The sequence below is a fragment of the Acomys minous genome (assembly GCF_964271855.1).
Source record: "Acomys minous genome assembly, chromosome: 18".
Taxonomy (NCBI): domain Eukaryota; kingdom Metazoa; phylum Chordata; class Mammalia; order Rodentia; family Muridae; genus Acomys; species Acomys minous.
The window spans coordinates 58,300,891-58,320,667 of record NC_140501.1 but is presented as its reverse complement, the minus strand read 5'-3'; the positions used below and the strand labels follow the sequence as shown (position 1 = coordinate 58,320,667).

The 19,777-nt window shown below is 46.7% G+C and overlaps 1 protein-coding gene across 1 annotated transcript in view; it reads left to right on the top strand.

Annotated features, from left to right (window-relative positions):
• MIPEP (mitochondrial intermediate peptidase) overlaps nt 1-19,777 on the top strand; it is a 125,727-nt gene that overhangs the window by 13,919 nt on the left and 92,031 nt on the right. Inside the window, exons 5-10 of the mRNA XM_084767579.1 lie at nt 867-930; nt 6,491-6,673; nt 7,197-7,353; nt 12,487-12,535; nt 14,760-14,820; nt 18,204-18,256. Coding sequence (XP_084623705.1) covers nt 867-930; nt 6,491-6,673; nt 7,197-7,353; nt 12,487-12,535; nt 14,760-14,820; nt 18,204-18,256 — 567 coding nt within the window. The remainder of the gene's footprint in view (nt 1-866; nt 931-6,490; nt 6,674-7,196; nt 7,354-12,486; nt 12,536-14,759; nt 14,821-18,203; nt 18,257-19,777) is intronic.

Below are 19,777 nucleotides of genomic sequence, written 5' to 3'. Positions count from 1 at the left end.
CCCGGCAAGGTCCCTGAAGTTTTAGACTTTTAGAGGACTTTAGGCTGAGTACAGCTCACTGCCTGAGAACTTGCTTGGTATGTGCAGGGCCCTGGTGTGATCCCAGCACCATGTGGTACCACGTGGGAAGAAGTTTAGAATAATATTAATTCTGTTCATTCAAGATGTATTTGAGCCGAGTGTGGTGGTACTCACCTATCATCCTAGCGCTCAGGAGGCTGGGGCAGGAAGGTAACAAGTTTGAAGCTAATTTGGGCTGTATAGCAAGATCCTATCTCATAAAAAAAAAGCACATTTAATAAGTAGAATTATATGATACAATAATCAGGAAGATAAATGGATATATTCCTTTTGAAAAGTCAAAGCCAGAAGAATACTCCATTAGTCTAACACTAGAAACAACAACTGAAAAATAACCATTGACAGGAAAGTTGTTACCAAAAAAGAAAGCACAGTTCTCCACAGTCACGGAGCCCACTGTGGCACAGCACCAGAGCTGGAAGAACCCAGAAAAACCCAGCAGGGGTCTTGAGAAGCTCTCCAAGTGTGAGCTGATCCTGATTTTAGTTACTGGGGTTCAGATGAAATAAATAATTAGCATGTTAGCGTTCCCAGCTTCACCAGGCAATAAACGCTCACATGACAAGCTGGTAGGGGCTGTCAGTCAACTGGGCATTGTATCTTTTTCTGAGATATTAAACTCCTTGTTTCAGACAAATAAACAAATTTTGAGTATGCTTATCTGTGTGTGTGTTGAAATAATTTTTCTTAATAGTAAATTTCAGAAATCCTGCCGAACATAAAGACTGATTGTTTTATTTGTAATTTTAATGAACTCCTGTAACTTGTGCTCATTTTTCTCTTAGGCGAGTGGCTGAGCTATTTATGTTTGATTTTGAAATCAGTGGAATCCATCTAGATGAAGAAAAGGTAAATCTTTTTCTTTTTAAAATATGCTTTTAAGTTTATTTATTTTGTGTATGAGTTGGTCTGAATGTATGTAGTCTCCTTGGGAGGTAAGAAGAGGCTTTCAGAGTCCCATGTGGGTGCTGGGTACCAATCCATGGTCTTCTGCAGGAGCAACAGGTGCTCTTAACCTTTGAACCATCTCTGTACACCATCTTTTCTTTCTTGAGACAGGGTCTGTGTAGGCCCAGCTGGCCTGGAACTTGTTAGGTACACTAGGCTAACCTCAAACTCACTCTGGCCCCAGAGTGCTTGGATTAAAGGTGCATGCCAGCACATGGACACTTTACTTTTGTGTTCGTCTTATGTAGCCCAGGTAATTAATTAATTAATTAATTAATTAACTAATTAATTAAGAGATAGGGTCTTTTGTAGCTCAAACTATCTTTGATCTTGCTATGTAGTTGAGGATGAACTCGAACTTTTGATCTTGCACCAGGCTCAGTGCTGGAGGTGAGCCCTGGACCCAGGGCCTCGTGCATACCAGGGCAAGCATTCTACTAGCTGAGCTCCATCCTCAGCTCTGTTTTTCTTGAAGACAGGGTTACATGTTGACCAAGTTGGCCTTGAACTTGCTGTGTAGCAGAGGCTGCCCGTGTACTCCCGACCCTCCTGCTAGGATCACAGGCATGTGTCACCACACCAGCTTCTAGCTATTTTGACCAGCGTTGTTACTAATAGGTAGTTGCCAGAGCCCTTGTGTACCACTTGGCCTGGTGTTAGTAAAGCCTTAGGACTTTTTTATTTGTCATAAAATCCTTCAGTAGGTGGTGTCTAAATGTGGTGGTCTGTGGAAGCTGGCCCGTCACCCCTGATAATCCAGAATGGGGCGGCATCACAGCTAGAGTGTATGGTATCATGGAATGAGGCTGAGGTGGAGCACAGGAGACTGTTAACAGAGATGCCTGCTGATCCTACACATGTCTGCTGGATCCACACTCGTGCTATGGCAGCAGGAGGCGTTGGTGTGACCCACAGTGTTCACTCTGGATAGAGGGCCTGTCACATTGTCTGCACCTCTTGTGTTATAGATGTTGAAACAAAGTAACCTGCTCAGGCTCTCAGCTTTAGTGCCAGGAATTCTCACTGGCTGCTGCTCTCCTCAGAATCGGATGCAGTGCCACACTGGGGTCCTCAGGGTTGCGGTAGAGGAGTGACAGGATGCCATCGAGAGTGGCTCTCTATGGCCTCTTCTTCTTGCCAAAGTCCAATGGCAGATGGAAACGCTCAGAAACAATGTGTCTGCAGTGAGCTGAGAGCAGACTTTTCCAAACAATGCCTCTTGTGCTCTCACCTGGCCTTTACACTGTATTATGCTTCCTAAGTGACAGAGCGGTGTTGTGACGCTGATGGGAGGAGATGCATAGGTGCCATGTGAGTGCAAAAGGACTGACCACCTGCTGTCCAAGGGAGGGGTGTGTTGGCATCGGTCCCAGGAAACAGTTTATGCCATGTCCAATAAACAGGTCTCTGTCTTTCTGTCTCCCTCTTAACTTTGTGTTGTTTGTTTTGTTTTTTGAAATACTTGTATCCACTTTTTGCAGCCCAGGCTGGCCTTGAACTTGTGATCTTCCTACTTCAGCCTCTTGAGTGCTAGGATCACTTGTGTGAGCCACTGCTCCTGCCCGTAAAACCACCGTGGGTCTCTTCACTCATCTGTCGGGGCTGATGTGTCAGGGCTAAGCATGTAGCTCCTGGTTCCTCTTAGTCTGCAGCGGTCTTTCTGTCAGGCCCCATAAACAGGTTCTTTGCCGCTGCAGCCCTGTTCTGTGGTGACATATACCCCACAAAGTCTGGAGTAAGTATACATTTCTCCTTCACTGCCGTTCACACCGTCTTAGTAACTGGGTCTTCAGATGGCATCTTAGATCTGATGGCAAGTCACATCTGCCAGAGGACCTGGCTGGCTGAGGCCTCTGTCTTCTCAGAGGTGACAGTGAGCATCTCCCGAGCATTTGCCGTAGTAAAGTGTGCTTCTTTCCCCCATACTGCATTGTGCCTTTGAGAGTGCCTCAGGATGAAAAGCTGGTGAGCCTAGAGCTGGTGGGAAGGGCGTGATCTGTAGGCTGACCTAGAACTCCCAGGTGCTAGAGCCTGGTGGGAAGGGCGTGATCTGTAGGCTGACCTAGAACTCCCAGGTGCTAGAGCCTGGTGGGAAGGGCTGATCTGTAGGCTGACCTAGAACTCCCAGGTGCTAGGGGTGGTGGGGAGGGCGTGATCTGTAGGCTGACCTAGAACTCCCAGGTGCTAGGGGTGGTGGGGAGGGCGTGATCTGTAGGCTGACCTAGAACTCCCAGGTGCTAGAGCCTGGTGGGAAGGGCTGATCTGTAGGCTGACCTAGAACTCCCAGGTGCTAGGGGTGGTGGGGAGGGCGTGATCTGTAGGCTGACCTAGAACTCCCAGGTGCTAGGGGTGGTGGGGAGGGCGTGATCTGTAGGCTGACCTAGATAGAACTCCCAGGTGCTAGGGGTGGTGGGAAGGGCGTGATCTGTAGGCTGACCTAGAACTCCCAGGTGCTAGAGCCTGGTGGGAAGGGCTGATCTGTAGGCTGACCTAGAACTCCCAGGTGCTAGGGGTGGTGGGGAGGGCGTGATCTGTAGGCTGACCTAGAACTCCCAGGTGCTAGGGTCATATGCTTGAGCCGCCACAGCTGCCTCCTTTGTATTTCGTCATAAGGCCTCACTTTTGGGACATGAGCCTCCCAAGTGCTTGTGAGTATAGGCACGTGATGATCACATGTTCCCTCCAGTGCCTCATGCATGCTAGGCAGCTGCTCTGCCGCTGAGCCATTATCGCCAGCAGATCATGATTTTTAATGCATACCAGTTTTAGATTCAGTAAAATACCTAATGAATGGAAGACAAATCCTGTTACGCCACTAACTGACTTTGACATCCTGACTTATTTATCTGTGGGTGATGGGTCTCGCACAGCACAGGCTGGCCGTGAGCTTTCTGTGTAGCCAAGAAGGACCCTGAGCTTGTGATCATTCTGCTTCCACCTCCCAAGAGCTGCGGATGCAGACCTTGTCCATCGTGCCCGCTCTGTGCGCTACTAGGACCAAGCCCAGGGCTTCCTGCACGCTGGGCCAGCACTCAGCCAACTGCATACCTGCCCGCTCGGACCCTACCTTAGTAGCAGTTGAGGAAGCGTGGCTGGTAGAAGTGGGTGTGCATAGCTTTAGTCTCTTACAAAATGCTTTGTTAAAGCGGTGTTTGGAACTGCTGACCAGCGCTTATGATCACCTTTACCGGCACAGACACACTGTTCCTCTCCAGCACGCTCATCCTTACAGCATACCCGCTCTTTCCCAGCACGTGACTCCCAGCGTCCATCAGCATTAAAGCTGCAGGAGAGAAAGCCAGTCTTCTCTGCGACTCCCCTGTCTGCTCTCACAGGTGCCGGACAGGGCAGACACCACCTGCTTTAGAAGGGAGGCTGTGGCGGCAACCCGCCAACATAACAGAACTTGCACACCATAAAAGCTTATGGTCTTTTAGGTTTGCTGTGGTTTGTTTTGAGATGAGAAGCTGCTGTGCCTCTAGGCTGGCTTTGAACTTGGGAGCTCAAGCACTCCTGCCTTCGTCTCCCCTGAGTAAATGTAGCTATATGCGTGGGCCTCTGTGCTTGCCAGATTTCACTTTACTTTAAGGTCTTGTGAACATAATTTAGGAGTTTAAGTTTATTTTAAGGAGTGTTTCTAGTAGTTTCACAGGCTGTTTAGAGTCCCAAGTTGTACTTATTGGATGGGTCTCTAACGATGGAGTATGTCCAGAAGATTACTGGAATCAGAAAGTGAACTAGACTTTATTTTTTCTAGAGGTTGTAACATATTATAAAACTTTGGGATAATTAATTTTATTACATTTATGGTTTTTCATTTTCTTTTTTTTCTTTTTCTTTTTTTTCATAAAAAAAGCTTTGGTGACAACCTTTGAACTATAGTTTTTAGATACCATCCATCATTTTTGTTATTCCACTGACTACCACTAGGTGGCAATACATGGCTGCAAGAGAAGTCAGGATTAGAAAGACACTGGAAGCACTGGAAACCAATTTTTCCCAGGAAAGTTTGAATTTTCCATATTGAAAACTTAAGGGTATTATCCTACATTTATCTTTTTTTTCCCTGATATGAGAGTCTTGTTATATAACCCAGGCTGGCATTGAACTTGCGGTGTAGTACAGGCTGATTTTGAACATTTAAAATGCCTGTCTCAGCATTCCTCAGTGCTGGAATTATATACGTGTGCCCCATACCTGGTTTATTTGATTTTATTTTAGCCAAGGCGGCATGGAATCACTATGCTGCAGAAGTTGACCTTGAACTTCTGATCCTCTCGCTTCCATTTCCTGTGTGCTGGGACTGTATACACCCAGTCTGTGTAATGCTAAGGACCAGGGTCAAGGCTTTGTGCGTGGTGGGCAAGCACTCGGCTGAGCTACACCACCCCAGTCCTTCTCAGTTTCTTGTCCGGTACGCATTTACATCTTATATATTTGTCTGAAAAAAAAATAGTGTTGCTTAATAATTTTTTAAAGGCAGGTCACGTGACTCACCTGAACCTAAGTCCAGTCTGCAGCCTGACTTGTTTCTTGCTGATGTAGCTGGCAGTGCAGTGCGTGCCTAGTCCTCTAATAGGCCGTAGAGATTACACGGGAACAGTTTATATCTGTGGTGTGTGCTGGGCCTGAGGCTCAGTGGCAGTAGCGCTTGCCCAGCATGCCGAGGCCCTGGGTTAAACCCTGCTCAAGGTTGCATACGCCAAGCAAGGGGCTCAAGCCTGTTGTCCCGTCATTCACGCGGCTCCGGGCTGGGGAGAGAGGAGGCAAAGATGGAAGCTGAAGCTCATCCTCAGCAGTACAGCCAGCTTGGGTCGCGTGAGACTGTCTGAAAAAAATTTTTGAGGTGACTCCTTTGACCATGGACCTCAGAAACTCCTCCTCCCTGGAGACTGTTCTGGAGTGTGACTGCAAGCTCAAGCTTAGATGACTGTGAGGAACTGGTCCGTGTACCACACACCTGGCCCATAGTGCGGAGGGTGCAGCTTTGCCCCTCAGGCCTCTGCCTGCCCCTCCCCACTTCCTGTTTTTGAGGCAGGGTCTGAGTGACCCTAGCCAGTGGACCTCCTGCCATGGGATGCACACCCTGTGCCCTGTTGCCGTCAGCTTTGCTGCTGTCCTTGCATAGCATCAGGTGTGCGTGCATTGAGAGCCTCTGACCTGGACCTGCCGGGTGTTCACTGCTGTTCCTTGCAGAGCTGGTTCTCGCCTCTCTTCCCTCTCTGCCCTTTAGTCTTTTAAAATTCAACATCTCTCTAATTTACTCTTCAAATGCTTAATTTTTTAAAGTGCTGCTGAACAGGTGTTTCCAGCTCACTTGTTGACTTACTTAATGAAAGTTTGGGGGACAGAGGATTACACTTAGGTGTTCCGTATCAGCAGTTCAGAAGTTGATTTCCTCACCACTGTAGATTGTCTGTCTGTGAAACGCCGATTTACATTGCTTCTCTCCCACGTGTAGCGCAAAAGAGCAGTGGACCTCAATGTTAAGATCCTGGATTTGAGCAGCGCTTTTCTCATGGGGACCAACTTACCTAACAAGATACAGAAGCATCTCTTACCAGAGCACATTCGGCACCACTTTGCTCGTGATGGGAATCATGTTGTCGTCGATGGCCTACATGCAGAAGCCTCGGAGGACTTGGTAGGAGGCTGCGCTGCTCTTTGCTCTGCTCCCATCTGAGCACCAGTGGATTGTATTACTACTGTTTTACTCCCAGATTCATTAGTAACGTGTTATTACGGCCTTACAGATCTTGTTGCATTACTGAGCTCTGAAAATTTTAATTTGTGACAAGTTGATCCCACAAATGCTTTGAATAAGGAAAATAGTTAAAATTCATTTCTCTCAAGGATTAATTTTTGGAGTGCAGTCAATAGCTAGTGTGGTTGCTTTTAATTTGTGAGGTCATTGTGTCCCTGGATTGAGTGCTTTGTGTCACGGAGACAGAAGCATCAGCAAATTGACCTCCCAGAGCCTGCCCCATGTGCAGCTGTGGCCCATAAAAGCACTGTGACCTGGTGAGGGCTGTCCTACTTTGGAAGCCATGGCCAGCTACAAGGAACGTGTAACGTGGGGAGCATTGGCCTGGGTGGGTGTTGCGTAGGATTTTGAGCCATGTCATTTAGATCTTTGACTTTCTCTTCTTTCACTGTTTTAACTACAGGTTCGGGAGGCAGCTTATAAAATTTTCCTCTATCCCAATGCTGGCCAGTTGAAGTGTTTAGAAGAATTGCTAAGCAGCAGAGATCTTCTGGCAAACTTAGTAGGTTATTCTACATTTTCCCACAGGGCCCTCCAGGGAACCATAGCGCAGACTCCAGGTGAGCCTGTTTATCCACCTTCTAAGAATAAACAGGACTTTGAGGAAACACAATTTCTAGTGGGTGGGTGGGTGGATAGATTGACAATGCTGGAGAGCCACCCCAGGGAACTATGTGTCCAGCCCAGAACTTCTGAATTTAAACGTCTATAAATGGGTTAAAAAACAAAAGGCATTTGCCATGTAGCCTGTCTGAACTCACGGTCTTCTTGCCTGAGCTTCCTGGATGCTGGGATCCTGCATGAGCTACCATGTCCAACAGGGTTTTGTTTTTAATGCATTTAAAGAACCATTTGTTGATGTTTCAGCATCTTTTAATAGCACTCATCTTTGAATAGAATAAGAATTTGTATTTGGTGAGAATAAGTCAAACCTAAGTTTTTTCTTGTTATTAATTTATATCAATTCCATTCTAACAGCCCAGTGTCCTCATATTAGTTGGAATTAGAGTGAGAGGGTGAAGGATGATGTTTTTGCTCAGCCAAGGTGGTGAGGTCATAGCCAAGCACAGTCCTGCGAAGGAAGGTTCGTGTTAGGTGGGTGCGGGAAGTGGGAGTGGGTGAGCTGGCCTTGTGCTGAGCGGAGGAGTCTAAGAGAGAATGAAAATGCATGTGAGCTTTTCAGAGGCACTTCAGCAGCTGATAGCTGAGGCAGTGAATCCGTGGAGGCTGCTGAGGATGGTGGAGCTGCTGAGATTCTAGCTGCACTTTGGAGATGTTGGGGGAGGGGGAGGGGTGGCCGTGCAGCTTCTTGTGGGCAGTCACATGATGTGGGAAGAGGGAGCACTGGGGAGGACTCCGTGTGAGGAGGGGTTCCCGGCCTGCCTTCGGTCTTTGTCGCTGCCGTGTGCAGCCCCACGGTGTCCACCTGCTCCTTCGTTCCTCCCAGTTCCTTTGTCTTTTTCACTCTCCCTTAGACAACCACTTCCCTTGAGCTGCTCTCCCCTGTCTCAGGGTTTTATGTGGTGAAGAGACACCATGGCCTGGCCACTCTTCTAAAAGAAAAGATTTAATTGGGGCTGCCTCACAGTTCAGAGGTTTAGTCTATTACTGTCATGGCAGGAAGCTTGGTGACATGAGGGCAGACTCGGTGCTGGAGAGGTAGCTGAGAGTTCTACCTCTTGATCCGCAGGCAGCAGGAAGAGACAGTGAGCCACTGGACCTGGCTTGAGTTTCTGAGACCTCAAGGTCCACCCCCAGTGACACACTTCCTCCAACAAGGCCACACCTACTCCGATAAGGTGACACCTCCTAATAGTGCCACTCCCTATGAGCCTAGGCCATGGTTTACATTCAAACCTTCACATCCTGCTTCCAGCCTGGGTGCTCCAGGTCGGACTTGCTGAGCCCCAAGCCCACCTCTTCCATGATAAACTTCCAAAAACACTGCACTCTTTCTGCCTTCCTTCAATTCGGTCCTTGAACCTTTAAACCCCTTACTTTTTTGTTTTGTTTTGATTTATTTTTTTATGCCGAGTATGGAACCCAGGACCTCACTCATCCTAGGTATCTTCTCTATCACCAAGCTCCATCTCAGTCCAGATTTAAAATTGGTTTCATATAACTTAATTCCTAAATTGATAGTGTATATATATATACACTGCATGCAGTGTGCAGGCAGTGCTGCCTTTGCCAGGAGGCTTGTGTAGAATGTGACGGTACATGCAGGCTGTGCAGCACCTCTGGGCAGGCCTGGCAGCTTGCCGGAATGATTCTGCAGTCCCTTGGGGAGAAGGTGCAACCATATGCCAAGGTCCTAAGGCAGAGATGTGCCAGACACACCCAAGGAAAAGCCAGGGTGGGTGCTTGTTGAAAAGAGATACGTTGTGGGCTGCATGTAGGAAGAGCTGTTCTGGGAAAGGTGAGGGCTTTGCAGGGTTTGGGCAGGGAGGAAAGCTGACTTACAGCACGATGACAGGAAGTGCTGGTGGCCGGACTAGACTGTGGTAGGATGAGGTGAGGAGGGAGCGTTGGGAACTATTATGTGACACTCAGGAGGAGAAACAATGGCACCTTGACCAGGATGCCAGTGAGGTGGTCTGTGGGCACCAGCTTCTAGATACACGCTGTTTTGAAGGGAGAGCTTTACCCCGAGCAGCCAGAAAGACTGTAGGTCACTACACTGGGGACCAGGAGCCTAGTTTGGTTCAAGATAAGGTCAGGATGCTGTTGTCTTGAAAGTGATCGCTGTAGATACACGCTGTGGGCTGAGGGCTCTGAGATGGAAATGGACGTTGAAATATTTACTCAAAGGCTTGGGACTGTATGCGGTCACTAAGGGAGCGTGGGAAGAAGCAGGAGGCCAGGGGCTGCTCTGGGCTGCTCTGAGGTCGGACTGGGAGAAGAACCACCTGTGCTTTGAGGAGTAGTGGGATAGTGAATGCGAAGAAAAGCAAGCAGAATGTGTCGTCCAGCCAGCCACAGGAGAGGCCGAAGGAGAGCAGAAGGATGCCCCGTCTTGGGGACTGGCCATTGGCCCAGACTGGCTTATTAGAGTTCACGGACCCAACAGTAGCTAAAACCAGATCCCATCAGTGGCAAGCAAGTTGCCCGCCTGCAAGTCATGTAGTGCCATTTTGGAAGAGACTGCTGCACATAGTCACATGAGATGTGACTTGTGTCCTTGAGGATTTAAAATTTACTGCCAGATTAGTACAAACAACAGGGCCATGAAAGTTTGGCTAGCAGGTGATGCTTGTTAGCTGATTGGATGGCTTGTAGCTTTCAGGGAGGTGATGACACTGAAGAAATGGTGAGTTTTCACAGAGAGCAGGGTAGAAAGAGAGGAACTGAGGTTATAGTGGCCATCATTTGGTGGGTGAATTTGAAGCAGCCACATAGTGAGAGCATTCGGTTTCTCTTTAGGGAGTTTCCCATTCAGTGGTGTGCATGTGTGCGTGCGTGCGTGGGCCTGAGGTAGATGCTGGATGTCTTCCTCGGCTGTCCTCATTTTCTGAGACGTGATCTCTTCCTGAACCCAGACCTCACCAATTGGCCTGGAATGCCTGGCCAGTAAGCCCCAGGGAGCCTCGTGTCGCCACCTTCCCTGATCTGGCGTTGCAGGCGAGTGCTGCTACACCTGTTTGGTGTTTTCTTTGTGTTTTGGAGGCTGGTACTCAGGTCCTTGTGCCCACGTGGCAAACACTTTACTGACTACGTCATCTCCTTAGTCAGTCTTTTTAATAACAGTGTTTGCAAACTCTTTACATATCACCAGAAAAACAAAATGGGTGACTGAATAAGACATGGTTATGTGGAAATCAAATACATTGAGATAGAGTTGTTTGGAACTGTTGTCTGTGGTAGCTGGGATGATGGGAACAGCTTCGAATGCAAGCTTTTGTCTCCTTTCAGTTTCTGACGCAGTTAACTTGGCACACGAGACTGAGTATGATACTTTCTGAAGATGACAGGGGCAAGAGACCGTGGCTGTGGTTTAGGCTAACCCGTTCCCTGCTTAGCCTTTCATTTACTCAGAAAGGAGATAGCTTAAAGACAGGGCAAGAAATTAAACCCATAGAAAAGATCATCTGGAAAATATAAAGGCTGTGTTTGTGGCCGACCGAAACACACATAAAAGCATCGCGTGGAGGTCAGGGCAGAAGGCGGCTTGGGATACTTTCCATGGGAAAGAAGGGTTCTGCTGCTTGGCCTCACGGGGCCTTGCTGGTGCTGACTGTGACTGAACACTGAGGACCAAGTCAAGACCTTGTTTAGTTATGCCTGGTATTGATACTAAGCAGGTTATTTATAAAAGTGACCCAGGCAAACTGCTTTTTAAAGTTGAGTTTTTGGTGAATCATTTTTCTAAATGGTACTGATATCATTTGTATTTTTATTTGTGTATATTATATAAGGCTTCAGACGCTCATTTTTGTTTAAAGACGTCATGAACTTTGACCCTGCTCACTCCCAATTATCCTCCCTTGTCCCTCTCCCCTACTGTGAGTCCACTCGCTCTTCTCAGATAGCACCCTTCTGGTTTCATGTGTGTGTGTGCACAGTGATGTTTGCTTAGTAACATGATCTAAGGACACAACCGTTTTGGGGGTTAGGGGAACTAGAGGAGGTGGAGTAGGGAGTGGAGATTGACTATGATCAAAATGTATTGTATATGTGTGTGAAATTCTCAAAGAATAAGTTACATTTTTTAAATGACTATCTTCAGTTCCATCTTGTTTCCTGAAAATGACATAATTTAATTCTTTATGACTGAGTAAAGCTCCCCCCTCCCTCCCTCTGTCTCTCTGTCTCTGTCCCCCCCTTTCTCTCTCACATGCACACACATGTGTGCGTGCGCACACACATACCCACTCACATTTCTTTATTGTTTCATCTGTTGGTAAACATCTGGACTGCTTATGTGACTTGGCTGTTGTGATGGATACGCAGCATTGCTGTGGGCTCTGATGGAGCCCTTTGCATAGCACCCAGGACTGGTGTGGCTGGACTTTAAGGTGGTTTTTAGGTTTTGAAGTCCCTCCACTGCTGAGTTCTGCACTAGCTGTACCAGTTTCAGTTACCACCAGCTGTGAATAAGGGCGCCTCCTTTCCAGTCCTTGTCAGAGTCTGTTGGGTTTTCTGTCTTTTCAGTACCAGCCATCTGATCAGAGTAGGATGGCTTTCAGTGTGGATTTGCATTTCCCTCGATGGCTAGGGGTGCTGAGCCATTTTGAGCCATCGTCTCTCTTTGGAGCAGGGCTGTGTTGGTTGTGACTCCTGGCCCAGTGCCCCATGGACCGAGATTACTGACATGCTCTGATCTTTAGGATCAAGCCAACATCTAGCCATCTTGAAATTTAGGAATAAGTAGACGTGTCTGTGACACTTCTTTTTTTCATACAACTGAGCAGGAATTTTGGGTTATTTTCTTTTTGCTCTCCATTAATGCTGTTAACACTGGGTACAGTCTAAGGCTTTAGCACTCTGTAAGTTTAATTTGTTTTTCACAGGAGATAGTGTCTAGAAATACTAATCATATTCCAATGATATGGAGACAACTCTGCCTACCTTTGAAAAATCATTACTTTAGGGGGCACTACAGGTGATGAGCCCCACATTACAATTTTAACATGGCTGCCCATGATATTTTATATACCATAATTGAAGGAATTTTCTTTTGGATTCATTTTTAGAGACTGTCATGCAGTTCCTTGAGAAACTATCTGGAAAACTCTCTGAAAGGTTAGTTTACATTCTAATTAATAGTTCAGTTGTGTACTCAGCTTCTGTGTGTGGTGTATGTACGTGCGTGTGTATGTGTGTGTGCAGGTTCATGTATGTGCACATGTGTGCAGGTGGAAGCTTGAAGGTAAGTGCCCACCTCTATCACTGTCTACCTTACACACTGAGAGAGGTTCTCTCCCCTGAACCCGGGGGCTCGACAGCTCAGGTGATCCAGCTAGCCACCTTACCCCGGGGTCTCTTATTGCTTCTTAATCTTCTGCCTGGGATGCCCTTGGGTCCTGGGGAATCTATCCGAACTCTGTTCCTCACACTTGGGCACCTTCTAAGATGTCTCTCCAATTTCTACAGTTAAATTTTTTTTAAAAAGAGGTTTGTTTTAAAAATTAAGAAGTAATTTACTAAGAATGTAAATTTAAATGTAAGTCAGATCTGTTGGCAAGAGATTGTCCCCTTAGAAGATGTTGAAAGCAGCCTCCCTGCAGTTGGTACCTTAATGACTTAAGGTTGGTCTTAACAATTTAGCTGGTTCCCTTCATTGACCCACTTTATTTAACAACCCTTCATTTGTGTCTGTTTAATCACCTTTCCAAATGGGTGTTTTGTTTTGTTTTTTGTTTTTCGTTTTGGTTTTAGTTTTTTCAACACAGGGTTTCTCTGCATAACAGCCCTGGTTGTCCTTGAACTGGAACTCAATCTGTAGACCAGGCTGACCCTGAACTAACAGAGCCTGCCTCTGCTTCTTGAGTGCTGGGATTAAAGGCATGTGCCACCACCTCCCAGCCCATAAGGCTCTTAAAAATCATTTATTCTAAATTGTATCACTAGTTATAACAAACTCATAAAGTAGTATGTTTCTTTTGGGGCTCAATACAGGAGAGCTTGGGTGCAGTAGGTCTCCAGGACTTGGGATTTTGTTTTAAGGATTCTCTGCTTGCATGTTGCAAGGCCAAGCTGTGTTCCCCTTTCCACGCCCCGTGCCTTGTGGTGCTCTCCTTTGTGCTGGCTGCTGTCACTGCCCTTCTCTCCAGTGCTTGTCCTCAGTGGGCTCTCTCCCAGCACTTGGAGAAGGGTTGGTCACCTTGCCCTATTTTAGCCAGCATTCCAGGAAGAAGTGGGCCATGGTTTGGGAACCCAGGCCTGTGCCCTCTTGTCTGCCTCATGGAGTTTCCTTTGCCATTTTTTGATCATAGGAACACCTCAGGTATTAGCTCAGATTTCTGTTTTGAATATTTGTAAAGGTTTATTTTATGTATTGACTGTTATGTCTACATGTACATATGTGCACTGTGTGCTTGCCTGGTGTCTGTGGAGTTGAGACACAAGCATCAGATCTCCTGGGACTGGAGTTACACAAAGTTGTGAGTGGCTGTTGGATGCTGGGAACTGAATCCAAGACCTCTAGAAGAGGCATTAAGTCATCTTAACCACTGGGCAACCTCTCCAGTGGCATCTGTTTTGAATTTTAAACTTGTGCCTTCGAATCCTTTCTAATTTGGCTCATATTTGTACTTCAAAAATCTTTTAATGCTAGAGAACCACTGTCTCTGTTACAGTGGTAGGGAATGTTGACTAAGAAGTTTCTTAGTTTACTTACTTTTGTTTGAAGGGTTCTCAGTTTATGTGTAGCTATAGATTGTATTCTCAGCAAATATACCTTCTAGTTGTTTGTGTGTATGTATGTTTGTATGTGTGTATATGTGTGTATGTATGTATGTATGTATGTTAATGCAAAGGACACTTCTGTTGTCCCGTTTTTCTGTAAGGAAGGGTGAAGTGTAGTAGTTGTAAGTCATCCCTACAGATGTCTCATAGCGGATCTTGCTAGTTGGCTGAGTTTGCTGTCCTGGTTCAGGGTCTGCTGGAGACTCTGTTTCTGCTTTCCTAAGCCTCAGTACTCTCAAGGCTTTCTTCTATATTGTAGATAAGGTAGAATTTGTAACAAGTCAATGACCTATGTAGTTTCATAAAACACTTTAGTAAAAGCTGGGTTAATTACAGTTTGCTTTTGTTTTGTTTTCATGACAGGGTATCCCTGTGTATCTGTGTATCCCTGGCTGTCCTGGAACTCGTTCTAGGCTGGCCTAGAACTCACGGAGATCTGCCTGCCTCTAACTCCCTGAATGCTGGGATTAAAGGTGTGCACTACCACCACCCAGTTTAAAGTTTATTCTTAATGCAATTACTAATTTTTTTCTTAAGTAATGATGAACTTGTTTTGCAGAACTAGAAAAGATTTTGAGATGATGCAAGGAATGAAAATGAAGCTAAATCCTCAAAATTCTGTAAGTTAAGTATGTTGGAATTTTTTTCAAATAATATAAACACGATTTTAGCTGAAAGCAGTATCTGTTGGTTCTAGAACTTTCTTTGTTTTAATTTTACCTTTGTTCTTTACAGTTTCATACATTAGTATAGAATAATTTGATCATATTTCCCTCCCCCATTGGTCTCTTATTCCTTCCCACAAACCCCTTCCTTTTCCCCATCTAGTCCCCATTGTGTCTTGTGTGTGTGTGTGTGTGTGTGTGTGTGTGTGTGTGTGTGTGTGTGTTTCACTGCATTTGACTAGGGTGCCTATATGACCATGGGTGATGGGTTATTTATTTACTTGAGCAAGGGCAACTTACCAGTGGACTATGACTCCCTCCCCCCAGCAACCATGAATTACCTGTAGCTCTTTAGGGAGAGGTGGGGCCACACTAGCCCCTAAGTTATCCGTCATCAATATGAAGGACTGTTTCACTGTGTAGAAGGCCCTTGAGTTTTGGTTGGATTTATTCCCCATCCTCTGATGTGCATGTGCATTACCAACAAGTCCACAGTGGTTTCTATGTCCTGCTCTCTTGGTCCAGTCAGCATAATGTCATCAATAAAGTGTGAATCAGTGTGATATTTTGTGGAAGAGACAGATGACCAAGAGCTGTTTGAACTAAGTTATGACACAGGGTTGGAGAGTTAATATACCATTACCTGTATGTGTTGTTTTCAGCCATAAGGTCATATGACAGTGTAGACCAAGTGTGTTTGTGGCTAGCATGCTGCCCAGGTACTTGGCATGTTCTGAAGTGATGGGATTGCAGACATTAGGACCCTTGTTCCCATGTGGCCCAAAGGTATCACAGGCTTTCTGGGCTTGTCAGTACCATTCTTTCCCGTAGGTGCTGCTGTTGATGATTCTTGAATGGCCAGCGCCCTTCAGAGCTGTAGGCACAGGGAGATATGGAGAAAGGCCTTGTAGATGTGGAAACTATGCCAGTTTTCCAGGCCCACCCACTAACTAGTGGATGATACGTTCCTGGGCTGGATAGGATTAGAGTAGCATGCCAGTCTGTCACCTTGCTGTATCTGGCCTGGTAGCTGATGTCAGATATCTGCACCTTTTACAGTGGTGGGCACATCCACATAGCTTACCAGATATAGATCAGAATTCAGTTAGGTAGACCTAACAATTAAAAACATGCTGCCGAAAGCTAATTCATTCAAAGCTGATGTACCTTGTCCCTTTTCTCCCAATGTTTTTATGTGGCTAATGGATGCAGGCAGTTCTGCAAATGTCAGTGAAGTCCTCTCCTGAAGGCTCAGTTCTGGACAGTGGTACCTACTCACCCTGTTGCCCCAGCTGGAAGCCGAGCTCACTGCTGGTTGTTGAAGTGTGCACAGCTGCTGCCCTGAAGCAGTAGCACTGCCGCGGAACTCGGCCTCACACGCCCGGCTAGCGCTCTGGGTTGAGGCTTGTTGTGGCGTTTCGCTGTGCCTTGCGGGTGGGTCCACCTCCTCTGCTCCCCCATTCCCTTGCGTGGGACCACAGCTGCGGCTGCCTCCTTACTGGTTCTCACCTAGATGTAGTTGCTTAATTGGCTTCCCAGTCTTTAGTTCCTGCTTCCCTCCGAAGCACACTGGCGCAGCCCAGCGTGGGCGCAGAGCAGGGCCTATGGGGGTGTGAATCAAGAAGTGCGTGGCTTGCCGTCTGGGGGATTCTCCTGCAGCACAGATCTGGGCGTACCACTCCCTGTGTAAAATCCTTCACTAACTGCTGTGCCATTCGTTCCATACCTAGGATGGCATGGCTTTCCTTACTCACCTCTGCCTTGTTTTCTTTTGTTCTTCAACTCTTATTGGTCATTATGTGCCAGCCACTTAAATATGCTGTGCTGGGAGCTTCAGTCACCTCAGGTGCTACACACAGGGAGGCGCCTCCTCACGTCTTTTTCCCTCCATCAACTGCTGCTGTATCTCAGAACTTTTCTTCCTCCAAAACAGCCCTGAACCCACGCTTTGCTTTACAACTTCTCAGAGGTCTCAGATGCTTGTGCCTTACGCACATAATGCATTTTGTGTGTTCTTGTTGTTGTTTAAAAAATGACCTTTTCATGGGTTGTGGTTTTGAGTGAGTTGTGTGGAAGGGTGCTTGTGTATGTGCCTGGAAGCCAGAGGTCAGAGGTCACCCTGACAAACCCTTTCTCATGAGCTGTTCCCCTTAACTGAGCTCAGAGCTCACAGATTCAGCCAAAATGGCTGGCCAGCCAATGAGCCTTAGGCATCTTTCCTGGTGCTGGGATTACAAATATAAACTATCACACTCAGCTTTTTACGTGTGTTTTGGGGATTGGATTCAGGTCCTTATTCTTGCATAGACAGCACTTTATTGACCGAGCTATCCTCCCATTCCCGTCACGTGTTACACTGCCCTTTCATTAAATCACTTGGTCCTCCTACGCCATCAGCTCTACTACGGCCGCTTCCATCTGTGGTAGAAGCCCTACTCTGCCATCTGTAGACGGTGCACAGTCATCAGCTGGAGGAGCTGGGAACTGGGACCTGAAGTTTAGGAGGTGGAGCCTCGGGGCTGCCATCCCTGCCCTGCAGGTGCTCAAGGGAGAAAGACCCTGAGTCTGCACTCTTATGTTGCCACGCATGATGTGCCAGGTGCCATGGCGCCGTGAGGGAGAGTCATAGGACAGCTGGCATGCTGAGCTCTTACTCAAAGCCAGGCGTGCCTGTGTAGGAGGTGCTGGCGACTTATCAGCAGACACTGAGTGAGTGGCTGTCGTGTGCAGCCTGCTGTTTGACCTCCGGTAGATAATGCCATCCACTCAGGTGCTCAGGTTTGCTCTCAGCGCCCTCCGCTGCCTGTCACACAACTGCTAATGGCTTCCTTACTTTGGAGCTGGGCGTGTAAGTCTGAGCCACCATGCTCTGTTCTTGGATGACCTCCTTCAGACATACGGAATTTTCTCTGCTGAGATTGGGGCTGCTGCTGCCTCAGTTGCAGTTTAAAATATTGCTTTAATTTTGGGGCTGCACCCTAACCTACTTTTATAAAGATGTTCATCTCATTTTACTACCTGCAATGTATTTTATCAATTTATATATAGGTTATGCTTTAAGAAAAATTGTATTCTGACTGATTTAACCCATTAATGCTGACTTTTGTTGATTACCCTTTAGAATGTCATTTACCTTGGCCCCAGATTCTAAGGTTATGCCTTATTTATACCTCTGTACATTGGTTATAGAGAAGTCAAATTGTGCCATGCCATGGCTTTTAAACATTTTTTTAGATATATGTTTAAGGTAACTGGTTTATGTTTTATAAGCTGGCCAATTTCTGATTTAAAAAAAAGATACTCAGTATGTTTGCTGACAGTAAACCATTGCCTTTCAGAAACTAATGCCTTGGGACCCTCCTTACTACAGCGGTATGATTCGTGCAGAGAGGTAAGCTATTTCAGAAAGGGCCCTGTGGGCAGAACACAGGAGTGTATGTACTAAGCATCACACACTGCCCTTCCCTGAGACATTTCTGCCTCTGAGGGCAAAGTGGATGCAACACTCAGTTGCAGTGTCTTTGATCTTCCCCACGTCTGTCCTTGGGTGGCTTGTACCATGTCTTTAATTCACTGGGCACTGCTGTCTCATATGTGTAATTGGTTCTTGATAATTCCATTAAACACATAAGCACATGCATGTGTGTGCGCACGTGCGCACATCTATCTATCTATCTATCAATTTTTCTATTCATTTGCATATGTCTATGGTAAGGGCACACAGCCACAGCACACATGTGGTGGTTGGAGGACTACTTGGAGGAGTCAGTTCTTTTCAACATGTGGGTCCTGGGGGTTGAACTAGAGACATCAGACCTGGCAACGGGTCCCTTCATTCACCTAACCATCAAGCTAGCCTACTATCCCTACTTTAAAGCTCTGAGGTAGACTCACACTGAGTTTTCAGGAAGCGTGTATTGCTTGTTAGATATTCAAGCCCATATTGATCCAAATAAAAGTAATCATATAATAGGAATTTGGGGAAGAGAATGTTATAATATTTTGAATGGCATTCAAAGAGGGTTTTTTGTTTGAGTTTGTTTTGTTTTTGAGACAGGGTTTCTCTGTGTATCCCTGGCTGTCCTGGGATTCACTCTGTAAACCAGGCTGGCCTCGAACTCAGGGATCCTCTTGCTTCTGCCTCCCAAGTCCCAGGATTAAAGGCATTTATCTGGCTGCTTCATTACATACTCCACTGACTCCTCTCTGGAGGTCATTCCTGGAGGCTGTGTGCTGTCTGTAAAGACTCGGTGTTAAACATTTCCACTGGGAGCAGGATCTCATGGTTGATGCTGCAGAGTGTTCTGTCACAGCAGAGGACAGTCATTGGCTGTCCCCCCTTCCACCAGTCTCCCTAAGAGTGAGCCTAAGTAGAGTGTGCCCACTGGTGTCTGTGTCCTCCCGAGGGTCGGGGTCTCTCTTGTCTGGAAAGCCTGTGGCCTCCTGGTCCTGGAAGCCTTGGGGCAGCCGCTTCCTGTGCAGCTCACATGGCTTCACTCCCTTCGATGGCTCTTGAGTGAGGCAGTTCTCTTTCTCAGTTACCAGCTCCAAAATGAGGATTTCATAGTTTCCCAGAGATTCTGCTGACTTAGCCTGTTTCTGTTATTACAGTCTTGGGAGGACGCCACATTGGCCAACTGTACTGAAAAGTTGTAAGACCTTAATTTTTAGCTCAGGCTTTCAGCAGCTTGCTTGGGGAGACCCAGTGATGAAGGAATTGTGTCTCCTTCAAGACAGAAGTGGGCAGCAGTTTCTCCTATTGTGAGCCATGAGACCAACAATGGTCTAAGGATGGACTGGACTGTTGTCAGGGACTTGGCCTTTAATTGTAGGCTGGCTTACAGTTTCAGATGTCCATGATCACCATGGTGGGGAGCTTGGCATCAGGCGGGCTGCAGGGGCAGTAGCTGAG